The 13230-nt window shown below is 39.0% G+C and overlaps 1 protein-coding gene across 3 annotated transcripts in view; it reads left to right on the top strand.

Moving 5' to 3' along the window:
• Positions 1-13230, top strand: part of Uggt1 (UDP-glucose glycoprotein glucosyltransferase 1) — a 118465-nt gene that overhangs the window by 33502 nt on the left and 71733 nt on the right. For all 3 annotated transcript variants that reach the window (XM_029561936.1, XM_008829755.3, XM_029561937.1), the window contains 6 exons: positions 104-195; positions 1534-1684; positions 4284-4403; positions 7158-7243; positions 9603-9738; positions 11277-11408. In XM_029561936.1, the coding sequence (XP_029417796.1) occupies positions 104-195; positions 1534-1684; positions 4284-4403; positions 7158-7243; positions 9603-9738; positions 11277-11408 (717 nt within the window). The remainder of the gene's footprint in view (positions 1-103; positions 196-1533; positions 1685-4283; positions 4404-7157; positions 7244-9602; positions 9739-11276; positions 11409-13230) is intronic.

Genomic DNA, 13230 nt, shown 5'->3' with positions numbered 1-13230 from the left:
GGAATTTCAACCTGGCCTTTAGAATGTCAAGATTTGTTATAAAGCTCAGAAACAGAGAGCTTTGTTAAACACATTCTCACTGCTTTGTTTTTGTGTTTTTCAGTATTTCAAGGGAACTTTAGGATTACAGCCTGGAGATTCAGCTCTCTTCATCAATGGACTTCATATTGATTTAGATACACAGGACATTTTCAGGTATGGATAACATACATTTTTAAAAATTCTCTCTCATGCGCAAAGCTTGTGTTTTTCAAGGGTGTCTTTTTGGAGTTGCAGTTTTCCTTTTAACTGTAGAAACATCAAAAGAAGTAAGTTCTTTTGCTTCTGGGAAGCACGAAGTAATTTGAGTCACAGTGCTGTTGCTGGTTTCTGAGAAGGCTTTTTAGTACACATACACACACACAGACCATCTACACTAAATAAATAGGATCTGTGAGATGTCTCACAAGGTAGACACTTGCCACCTAACAGTACAAGCCTGACAACCTAAGTTTGATCCCTGTAATTGATATAAAGGTGGAAAGACAGAACCGAATCTACAAAGTTGTACTTCTGACTTCCACACACATGCCATGATGCACACACCCACACCTTCTACACAGAGACACATTACTTATGTATATGCTTCTAAAAACATATAAGCAAAACTTGTAGTGTAGGACTGGGAAGATGATTCAGCCAATAAAGTATCTGGCACATAAGCATGAGGACCTGAGTTCAGATTCCTAGCACCTGTGTAAAATGCTAGGTTTTGTGGCACTCACCTATAATCCTAGTGCTGGGGAGATGGAGGCACAGGATCCCTGGGGCTTTCTGGCCCGCTAGTGTAGCCAAATCACTGTGCTTCATGTTCAGGGAGAGACTCTGCCTTAAAAAATAAGGTGAAAGCCGGGCATAGTAGCGCACACCTTTAATCCCAGCACTCCACTCGGGAGGCAGAGGCAGGCAGATCTCCATAGTAAGTTCCAGGACAGCTGGGGCTACAGGGAGACCCTGTCTCAAAAAGACCAAAAAAAAAAAAAGTAAGGTGGAAAGCAATAGAAGATACCTGATACCTGATATCAACCTTTGGCTTCCATACTCACACAGGCATACACATTTACCACACATATAGACTCCCTCACCCCCAATTAATACAGTATAAAGTATAAATTCTTTATACTTAGAGGTGATTTATTCTTTATACTTAGAGGTAATCTAAGTTTATACTTGGAGAGTATCTGCTTATAGCCTGAGAATTTAAATAAATGGGACCAGTAAGTCACTGTCCTGACAAGATGACAAGGGGAGAAGCTCCATTTTGGTTCTTTGATTGATTGATTTGCTGGCATTGAGTTTGAACTAGTGAGACTTTAAGTTTTGTTTTGTTTTGTTTTTTTCTCTCTACTAAATAGTGTGTGTGTGTGTGTGTGTGTGTGTGTGTGTGTGTGTGTGTTGGGGATTAAATCCAGGGCCTCGAACATTCTAGGCAAGTGCTCTACCGTGTAGTTATTCTCCATCCTTCATCTAAATACCTTCCCCCACCACCCCCAGTCTGTTTGATATATTGAGGAATGAAGCCCGGGTAATGGAGGGTCTGCACCGACTAGGAATAGAAGGCCTTTCTCTGCATAATATTCTGAAGCTGAACATCCAGCCCTCTGAGGCTGACTATGCTGTAGACATCAGGAGTCCTGCTATTTCGGTGAGTATTCCTTTTGGGTAGTCCACAGGCATTCTGGCCAGACATCTTACAGCTTTCTAATTCGTCTTTGATCACAGATTTACAACTGCATACATGGGACTCTGTGTATGTGATAGGTTTTAAATACTCCAAAAAATTGTTTTTCTGGCCAGTGTGATTAAGAAGTACTCTTTCCTCTGTGGTGTAACCCTAGAATTCAGCTAAGCATCTTGGGAAAAAAATATTTCATATTTCCCTTGTATACAGGTCTTGTGTGACTGTAATAACATGCATAATTTAAAACTACTATAAAATATGTATTTCTAACTAATAACCTTATTTTAAAGGACTTTATTATCTGCTACAGGATCTCTGTACCTCTGTCATCTGTAAAGAGAATGTAGGGAATCTTGGCACCCCAAGTCTTTTTTCTTGGTTTCTCAATCCTGCACTTATTTTAGAGAAATTTTGTTGAAAGAGAAATTATGTACACTGATCAGATGTGTCCAACCTATAGACTAAGCTGAATGCATCCCAGGATAGCTGTGAATGTAGCCCAACACATTTATAGACTGATATCAAAAGTTTGAACCTGCCTGTGTGTAGATCATCTTTACTTGAGTTCTCACTTGATATATGTTGAATGCTGTTTGTTTTTCTGACAAGTTGGTTTGACTTACAAAGAATAAACAACATGGAGTAACAACCATATGGCTTATCCCCATTCTACTAAATAATTAATTGTTTGAGAATCACTGTTTTCTTAGGGGAAAAATATTTCAGTTGAAGCTCTGTATTCCTTGTTACACCTCTCTCCTTCTTACAGGCAATTCTTTGTTGAAATTAGTATATAGTCCTCTGTCCCTCATTTATTCCCTTTATTTCCTGTTAAGTGTTTTTTAATATTTGCAGTCCAGTGTTCTGTTGGTATCTCATATTGACTTCCTTTTCGTTCCATGACCCCAATTTCATTTTTATGTTAACCACTTCTTATGGCACCATTTTCTACATTCTCTTTACAGATGAGAAAAGCTCAGAAAGATCATATAGCAAATAATAAAGTCCTTTTAAAGCAGATGAGTAAAAAACATTTTAAAAGTAGTTTTAAATTAAGCATATGAAATGGCACAAGACCTTCCTATTTTATTCAAGTTTTCCAAGACTTTTGCAGGAGATATTACAGTTTATCAGATGTGGAGTACTTAGTGGTACTAAGAAATCTTAAGCTTTATTAGATCTATTAGACTACAATGAGTGTTCCAGACACCAACATTGTGTGAAGGCTCCTGTTGCTGTGTTTTATAACATTTTCATTTTTGGGTCTTTTGAGACAGAGTCTCCCAGTTTCCACAGCTGGCCTGGAACTCACTATGGAAACCAAGGATCTCATAGAGATCTACCTGTCTCTGCCTTCTGAGTGCTGGAATTAAAGGTGTGTACCACCACGCCCAGCCCCTTTTTATTTATTTTTAAAAGATCATTTTCATGGTGTGATGGTGCAGGCCTTTAATCCGAGCACCTGGGAGGCAGAGGAAGGCGGATCTCTGTGAGGTTGAGGCTAGCCTGGTTTACATAGCAGGTTCCAGGACAGTTGGGTCTGCAGGGAGCCCCTGTCTCAAAAAGACCGAAAAAAAAAAAAAAATCATTGGTACTTTCATAACTGAAAATTTAAGATGTATAAAAGGTATATAGTGGAAGTCTTGTCACACAGCCATCACTTTCCTCCCAGAAGCAACAAATGTGAGCAGTTGCTTGTGTGTCCTTCTAGAATACTCTATACATACATGAGTAAGAAAATACCCACATTCTTCTCCCTCTACCTTTTTTACAAACAATAGGTACTTATCTGTTCTCTCTATGGACATGAAGTTGTTTGTTTTCTTACTGTTGTTGGTAGTGTTATATTGGGTCCTTATGCATTCAGGTGAGAATGCTTCTGGAGTATTTAGTGGTTCTAGTCATGTTTTCAGCTTTATTAGGCCCGTTTCTCTAAAATGAGTGTTACAAACACCTGCATTGGGTAAGTGTTCCCATATGGCTCTGTACTTTTGCCTAGACTTGGATATTGACAAATTTAAATTTACCTAATTTATTGAGTGTGAAGTTTCCTTGTGGTTTAGTTTAAACTAACATTCCATAGATTATGATTGAGGGTGTATGTCTTTCTTATGTTTATCCACCACTTGGGTTTCCTCTGAAGACTTGCTCTTGTCTCATTTCTTGTGGTTTGCTTGCTTGTCTTTTTTTAAATTGACATTTCTTGCTACTGGTCTTTCATTGGTTTTGTTAATCATAAATAGCTTCATCTATTTATTGCTTACATTGCTTACATTCATTTTTCTACTCAATCTTTGTATATTCAAAAATAACCTTGTCTTTTTTGTTTGCTTGTTTGCTGGAGACAAGGGCTCATATTGTCCAGGATGGCTTCAAACTCTTTGTAGCTATGGCTGGTCTTGAACACCTGATTCTCCTGCCTGTACCTTCTGAGTTCTGAGACTATGGGCAGTATTACCATACCCATTCCTATGTGCTTCCTAAAGTCTTATTGTTATTAGTGGTCATTTTTCAGTGATGACTAATGTGTATGTACCATGTTTTGTTATTTATTTTTTTCAAGTGGGTCAACAACCTGGAGGTTGATAGCAGATATAATTCATGGCCTTCTAGCCTACAAGAATTGCTTCGACCCACTTTTCCTGGTGTTATACGGCAGATCAGGAAAAACTTGCATAATATGGTGAGTAAAACTTCTCCCTCTCATCTGCGTGTAACTATTTCTCTTAGCTCTGACACCTACTTTACTAGTTGTTTCTGCCCACTGCCACCACCAGCTGTATCACTGTGTTGAGGATATACCCACAACCATAACTGAAGGGTTGTTTTTGTTTTGTTTTGTTTTGTTTTTGGTCTTTTTGAGACAGGGTTTCCCTGTAGCCCCAGCTATTCTGGAACTCACTAGGTAGACCAGGCTGGCCTTGAACTCACAGAGATCCACCTTCCTCTGCCTCCCAAGTGCTGGGATTAAAGGCATGCACCACCATGCCCGGCCCATAACTGAAGGTTTATGCTGGGACATTATACATTTGTTTCTTGGTTTTATGTTTTAAGACTTTGTTTTTTCCAGAGCAGTTTTACAGTTCTAGCAGTCCTGTGGAAGTTTTAAGACAGTTCTTTTCACTCAGAAGATATATATGACTACTGCTTTTCTTTATGTCTTGTTTGTGTATATTAATATGCTTCCTTTTATTTCAAGTTACATGAGTTATTACTTATTGGCTCAGATTGTTTTTTCTTAAAAATAAAGAAAAGAAAGGAACATAAATCAGTGGGATTTTTTTTTTAAAAAACATTGTTTGAGAAATCAGTGAATCAATATCTGGTTCAATGGAAGTAGTTGTAATCCTCAGTGAGTTCTCAAGGTGGTCATGAGCTATTTTGATACTAATTTTACTCTTGGTGTTCTTCGTTCTTTTTCTTTTAATTAGAGTTACTTACAGGGGCACAGGTGAAGGGTTATTATAGGAGTATTAGTGAAGGGTTATTTACAGCATTGCATTGAATACATACATGGCATTTCATACACACGGGGTCTATGAGGTCAGAAGAGGACATAAGATCCCCTGGAACTGGAGTTATTGATGATTGTTAGCCAGCATGTGTGTGCTGAGCAGCCAGTGCTCTTAACTGGGGAGCCATCTCCCAACTCTTCTCTTTAATAACTTAACCCCTCAAATTTAGTAACCTAATCCCTTAACTAAGCCTTTCTAGCTGGGCGTGGTGGCACACACCTCTGATCTCAGTACTTGGGAGGCAGAAATAGACAGATTTCTGTGAGATCCAGGCCAGCCTGGTCTACATAGCAAGTTCTAGTCCAGCAGAGGTTGTGGGGAGAGCCTGTCTTTAAAAACAACAACAAAAAGCCTTTTTATTAGCGCCTACTACCTATTATTCCTCATCTCCCTACTGTAGAGACTTGGAGAAAGGTTCTAAGCTGACCTTATTTCCCCTGACAGTTCTGTCTCTTCTCTCTTCCAACTGCAGAGGAGATGGGGCTGGTTAGAGACAAGGTCAGTTTAAAACTTGCATAGGAAACAACCCTCTGTACTTTTCTCTTATTTTAATTTTTTATTACATATATTTATTCTTTATGTGTGTATGCATGTGTGTAGGTATGCACATGCCATAGCACATGTTTGGAAGTCAGAGGACAACCTGTGAAAGTTGGTTCTCTCCTTCCATTATGTGGGTCCCAGAGATTGAACTCAAACCAACAGACATGGCAGCAAGTGCCCTTATCCACTAAGCCAACCTTTTAGTTTTCTTAGTCTTGAAATCACCTTTTTCCTTTCAAAACTTGGTCTGTTTCTCACCACATAGGTAAACTTTATTGGGATTTTTTGTTTGTTTGTTTGTTTGTTTGTTTGTCAGTTTTGTTTTGTTGAGACAAGGTCTCTCTATAGCCCCAGCTGGAACTGGAACTCACAGAAATCCTCTTGCTTCTTCCTCCCAAGTGCTGGGATTAAAGGTGTACACCACTCCTGGCACTATGTCTTTAATTTTAATTTTTTGCTTTTTAAAAAAAAAAAACAAACAAAAATAAGGTCTCATATATTCCAGGCTGGCTTTTCGTTGCTATATAGCTGGGGATAACCTTGAACTTCTTATCCCTCTACCTCCATCTCCCAAATGCTGAAATTACAGGCACATACCCACTATGCCTAGTTTTTAGTGGTTTATAGAGATCAGACCTAAGGCTTCAGGAAGGCTTGGTGAGCGTTCTTCCTACCAACAGATTCACATCCTCAGTCTCAGGTAGCTTCATTATATGAAAGAATATATACAAACTGCTTAGCATATAATAAGAGCTTCATACACGATAGCTATTGCTGTGATTTAAGAGTTAAATTCTAGGGGCCAGAGAGATGGCTCAGCAGTTAAAGAGTACTGGCTGCTCTTGCAGAGGATCTAGCACACACATGGCAACTAGCAACCATTTGTAACTCCAGTTTTGGGGATCCAACACCCTCTTCTGACTTGTGAGGGCGCTGCACGACATGGGTATACTTACATACATGCAGGCAATACACTCATACACATAAAATAATATTTTTTTAAAAATTAAAAAGAGTTGAATTCTAAAGGAATTCTTAATTTAGATATCCTTAGAAATACCAAAAAGGCAAGTTCTGTTTTCTAAGGTGGGAGAGCTGATAAAACTTTAGTTTTGTTTGGTGTGATAGAGCAGGCATCAGCAATCTGGGATACACTTGGATGTTACCAGCAGAAATCCCTAAAAAAAGTGACTTTCCTCCTACCACATTCTTTGAACATAGAGGAAGGTAGCTGCTGTTTTCATAACCCATTTTTATATGGTTTGATAGTATTTTGAAAAAAGTTGGCTTCACATGTGATAATTAATGTCATTTCTATTGGCCCAGGAATGTTTGAATAAATGTCATTTCATGGGTTCTTTTTCTTGTTGTTCTGACAGGTTTTCATAGTTGATCCTGTACATGAGACCACAGCAGAGCTGATTAACATAGCTGAGATGTTTCTCAGCAATCATATACCACTAAGGTAACACTGGGATTGATTTGATAAAATAGCTCGTTCAGCTGAGGTTTAGTTTGTCATTCAGAATTACATGTCTGGTTTCACTGAATTGTAGTATAATTAATAAGATCACTAATGGCAGTTTTATCTTCTCCTTGGTACAAATCCAGGGTCTTTTGGGACTGAGAATTTAATTATCAATGAATAGAAGCTTACCATCATTGAATTATTAATTACTAGCCCATGTAAAAATGGCTTGTGGTTTTTGCTTGTTTCCTATTGGAAGGAAGTCTTCCTGGGTACACACCCGTACCACAAAGACTGTTTCTGATTTCAGTAGAGATAGGGAGCCTTGCCAGTGGCTGTTAGACTGTAAAGGACTAAATGCTTTGGACTCTTGCACAGCTTTCTGTAAATATGGACAGGTACATCTGTGTAAGTTGTATTGCCGTATCTATCAACTGAACACCAAGTGGCTGGATTTCCACTGTTCTTTCATGGATAATACTTGTACAGTTTTACGTATAAGTGTTAAAAGATATTTCTATGTACATTCTGGAATAATTCTGGTAATTTTACATATGGGTGGAATTTGAATTCTTACAAATGAAGAAACTAAAGAACTCTTAAACAATCTAGCATTATTATGTGTTCACTACCCAGCACTGACCAGACTCCAGGCCCCATGCTCAGGTTCTTTAGCCCATTTAATAATGTCATTGTTTAATGTTGAGTTTTAGGAATCATTTTCATGTTTTGAATGCCAGTCTTTGTCAGATGGATGTTTTGCAAAGATTTCTGCTAGTCTGTGGCTTTTCGTTTCCTTTCCTTACTAGCTTTTTTCTTTTTCCCAAAGTAGAAGTTTTAAACTTTAATGAAGTCCACCTTCACAATTGTTTCATAAATTGTGTCTGTGTCTGTGTGTGTATACCTGTGTGTGCATGGGTTCATGCATATATTTGTGTGCATGAAGTGGCCAGAGGTTGATGTTAGGTGTCACCCTCAGTCGCCTACCACTATACCTTTTGAGACAAGGTCTCACTGAATCTGGAGCACACAAATTGGCTAGTCTGGCTAGCCAGCGGACCCAGCCAGGACCCTTCTGTTTCCACCTCCCAACACTGAGGATACAGGCATGTACCCCCATATCTGGCTTATTTTACATGGGTGGTGGGGATCCAAATTCAGGTCATTGTGCTTGTATAGCAAGGGCTTTATCCAGTAAGCCATCTTCCTGAACTGGATCGTGGGTTTTTTTGGATCTAACTTGTCATTGGCCAAAAATAAAACCACCTATTTTTCCCTCTGCCATCTTCTAGGAGTTTTATAGTTTTACTTTTTCCATTTTGTTTTGTGGTACATTTTGTGTTAATTTTTGTGGAGGGTAAAATTTGTACTAGAGTCATTATTTTGTAGTGGATGTCTAGTTGTTCCAGCACCATTTGTTGGCATGACTCCACTGAATTGCTCTTGCTCCAAATGTAGACCAGGAGCAAGGCACCTGCACTTGCAAGTGAAAGTCTTCATACCAACCCATCTATATATGTTAATGTGATCCCTTTGTCGATAGAACTTTTTGACTTAGGATGTTGTTTTTTTTTGTTTTTTTGTCTTTTTGAGGCAGGGTCTCCCTGTAGCCCCAGCTGCCCTAGAACTCACTCTGTAGACCAGGGTGGCCTTGAACTCTTAGAGATTAGCCTGCCTCTGCCTCCTGAGTGGGATTAAAGGTGTATGTCACCACACCCGGCTGATGATTGTATTTTTTATTCTGCTTTCCTTTTATATGTAGTCCTCACATTGCCTGCGTTGTTCAAAATTTTTCATGTTCCCTGTATTTCTGGGATTTAAATTTTTTACATTAGTTATTTAATGTGTGGTGTGTGTGTATGTATTGTGTGTGTCTGTGTGCTTATCTATATCTGCACCACATGCATACAGTACTCACAAAGGCCAGAAGAGGGCATCAGATTCCCTGGAAATGGAGTTGCACACAGTTGTGAAATGCTTGATGTGGGTGTTGAGAACCAAACCTCAGTCTCCTGTAAGAGCAGCTAGTCGTCTTAACCCTTGAGCCATTTCTCTAGCCCCCAAATTTCTATTTAAAGGCAGAAGAAAATTTCTACATACTGCACTTTTCTTATCAATGAAAATCTATTCAAGATTGAAACAGCTTACCTTAGCTGTAGAAGAACCTAACTTGCTTTGAACTTTGTAAATGATGTATGTATACTTTTCCAGCTTTGTTAGGGTGGGATGTGAGCTGTTCTTTCTTAGCGGTGGCTGTCTTCTGTTCCCCATAATATATGAGGAGACAGCAAAGGTGCCACCCCTCTTTAGCTATTTGCACTCTTTGAGATTGTCTTTTCTTCTCCCCCCTCTGCAGGATTGGTTTTATCTTTGTGGTCGATGACTCTGAAGATGTTGATGGGATGCAAAATGCTGGAGTGGCTGTTTTGAGAGCATATAATTATGTTGTCCAAGAAGTGGATGCTTACCATGCCTTCCAGACTCTCACACATGTATGTTTTTGTTCAAAATGGCAAATCACTTTTAAAAAATTTAACTTACCATGGGGCTGGAGAGGTGGCTCAGTAGTTAAGAACACTGGCTGCTCTTACAGAGGACCCAGGTTCAGTTCCCAGCATCTACATGGCAGTTAACAACTGTTCATAACTTCAGTTTCAAGGTATCCAATACCCTCTTCTGTCCTCTACAGGCATTAAACACATCTTCTGCAATTACAATACCTGCACACAGAGCACTCGTAGAAATAAATAAAATATTTTTTTTAATTTGACTTATTGTGAAACAGTTTTCAATAGGTGTATTCTGTACTTCTTCAAGAGAAAAAGTAAATTATTCACATATAGTCTGTGTTTATATTTCAGGGTTGCTTTTACTTTATTGGTTTGTGGATAGGAATATAATAGATTGCTATAATCTCAGCTAAGATGAGGGGTTTTTTTATTTTTTAATTTTATTATTACTGTGTATATGATTGTGCATGTTATAGCTTATATGTGGAGGGTAGAAAACAACCTTCTGAGTCAGTTCTTTCCTGCCATGGGATCTGGGGATCAGACTTTGGTTATGAGACTTTTTCAGCAAGTGTCTTTATTTTGAGCCATGGTGCTGGCCCCTAGATGCGATTCTTTAGGAACCAGGTGAGTCTTTTGCCCTTTGGTGATTTGAAATCACTAGTTAACACCTTTGAGCAATGGATGTTCTCTACTTATTCTAAAAGTAATTCACTTTTTTCTTCTTTGAGACTATTGATGATTTTTCCCCCCTTTGGTGGGGGAAGGGGACAATCTCAGAATGCTGGCCTTGAACTCGTGTAGGTGAGGATGGCCTTGAACTCCTAATTTTGCCTCAGGCTCTCAGGTGCTGGGATTATAGGCAAGCTCCACTATACCTGGCTTCTGGTATTACTGGGTTTTTTTGGCGGGGGGGTGCCTTTTTAAAAAAAATTTTATTGTTACTATTTTGCTTCTGGTATTTCTTAATTTTTTTTAATTTGGCATGTAATATGTTTATTTGCTGATTGGTTCATTGTAAGAAATGTTTAGCTGGATATGGTAGCATATATGTTTAGTCCCAGCACTGGGGTGACAGAGGCAGGTAGAGCTCTGCAAGTTGGAATCTAGCCTGATCTATATAGTAAGTTCCAGGCCAGCCAGGGCTACATAGTGAGACCCCAGCTGAAAAAATAAATCTTTAGTTTCTCATCAAAAGGCATTTTAATAACAGACGTTTCAAAATTTGGGTTTAGAAGTATAGTTGGGGGGCTGGAGAGATGATTCAGTGGTTAAGAACAGTGACTGTTCTTGCAGAAGACCTGGGTTCGAATTCCAGCACACACGTGGCAACTGACAACTGTCTGTAACTCCAGTTCCAGGGGATCCAACAGCCTCTTCTGTCCTCTGCAGGCATTGCACGACACGGGTGCACTTACATACATGCAGGCAGTACACACACACACACACATAAAATTAAAGTAAATAAAACATTTAAGAAAAAAAAAGTGTAGTTGGTTACCCTGTTTTTCTTTCTTCAGATCTATAACAAGGTAAGGACTGGAGAAAAAGTGAAAGTTGAACATGTGGTCAGTGTTCTGGAGAAGAAATATCCATATGTAGAAGTGAATAGCATCCTGGGGATTGATTCTACTTACGATCAGAATCGGAAGGTAAAACATTCTTTGGTGCTTTTGGTATTTGCATATTAACTTTTAAATTGGAAAACAGTTGCTTTTTCATAACATTAGTCATGCTTAATTCTGAATAAAATCTATTTGAAGTATAGAGCTAGAAGATGATGTATGGCCTATCATATATCATACTGGCCTTATTTAATTATTTAGGCTAAAAATGGAGCTGTTTTAGGAAATGTAATAACCAGACCCAGTGAGATAACCTGTGGATAAAGGTGCTTGCTGTTCCTGCCTGGTGATCTGAGTTTAATCCCCCAAATCCATGTAAAGGTGGAAGAAAAGAACCAACTCCATAAAGTTATCCTCTGGCCTCCACGTTTGCATCATGGCACACATGCATGCACACACACGAGCGTTTGCACGTGCACACAAACATACACAATGATAATAGATTTTTTTAGATGCTCTCACTGTGTATACCTGGCTGGTCTGAAACTAGGCTGACCTCGAACTTAGAGAGTTCTACTTGCCTCTGCCTCCTGGAATGCTGGGATTAAAGGTATGAGCCACCATGTCTGGCTCAAAAACTTCTTTTAATTGTTAAAAAAAGAAATGTAAGAGCTGGAGAGATGGCTCAGCAGTTAAGAGCACTGGCTGCTCTTGCAAAAGACCCAGGTTCGATTCCCAGCACCCACATAGTGGCTAACAACCATCTATAACTCCAGTTCCAGGGGATCTGACACCCTCTTCTGACCTCTGTGGGCACTGCACAACACAAGTGCACCCACCTAAATGCAGGGAATGCACTAATAGACATAAAATAAAAATAATAAATACTAAAAAAAAGATGTAGTGGGCTGGAGATGCCTCGGTGGTTAAGAACACTGGCTACTCTTGCAGAGGATCCAGTTTCAAATTCCAGTGCCCACATGGTAGCTAAAAAACATAACTCCGGTTCCAGGAGCTCTGACCTCCTCTTCTGGTGCACTTATGACATGCAGGTATAACACTCATACACATTAAATAGTTTTATTTTTTTTTTAAGGTAACTTCACATGTATAATTAATACACATTGGCTTTTGAAATACAGTATTTAAGTTTCTTTTTTTTAATATTCAAATTTTTTTAAAACTTTAAAAAAGATCTCCATTTCATTATTAAAAATTACTAGTCACAGTCGGTTACTTTCTGAGCTCCTTGGCTTCTGAGCATGGATATAAAGTCGTCAGGCAGATTTCTATGGTAATGTTTTTCACGTCTACTAATTATTAAGGAGAAAATTTTTATGCTTTGAAGAATTATTTTTTTTCTTTTTTTTTAAATTTATTTATATACCCACTTTCCAGGTAGCACCCTCCCATAGCCTCCCTCCCCCCACTAGAGCCCTTATACTCTGATATCCCTGCTGCTGTCTACTCTGTTGTCGCCACCCCCAGCCATTCCCCACTACTTGCCCTTCTGGTGAATCTAGTCAGCCTGTCTATCTAGAGGTCTTTGTTTTAGGAGGGTCAGCTGTTCCTCATCTAGCAGTAATCAGTTGTCTATATTCCTTTGGATAAGATTGGGGTCTGCTGTTCATTTTCCCAGTTCTATGCTGGGTTACTATCTGGGAATCCCTTTGACCACCCTGGCCATCAGCTCAAAAGAAGGTGTATCGCTTGTCTGTCATTGTTGCTTGTTATGTAGCCTTTAGCTGCACATATGGACTCTTATGAAATTATGTTGGCACGTTTAATCTTTAGTTATACTTTCCTTTTGGGTGTTTAAGTCCAGACATAACTACAGGAACTAGGATAATGGAAAGGAAACAGGGAGGTAAAGGAAAAGAAATAACCTGAAAGAGAAGAACAGTAGGAA

The sequence above is a fragment of the Nannospalax galili genome, unplaced genomic scaffold (assembly GCF_000622305.1).
Source record: "Nannospalax galili isolate Female #2095 unplaced genomic scaffold, S.galili_v1.0 scaffold213, whole genome shotgun sequence".
NCBI classification, from domain to species: Eukaryota; Metazoa; Chordata; class Mammalia; order Rodentia; family Spalacidae; genus Nannospalax; species Nannospalax galili.
The sequence above is the reverse complement of the archived record's forward strand: the minus strand, read 5'-3'. Positions and strand labels throughout refer to the sequence as shown.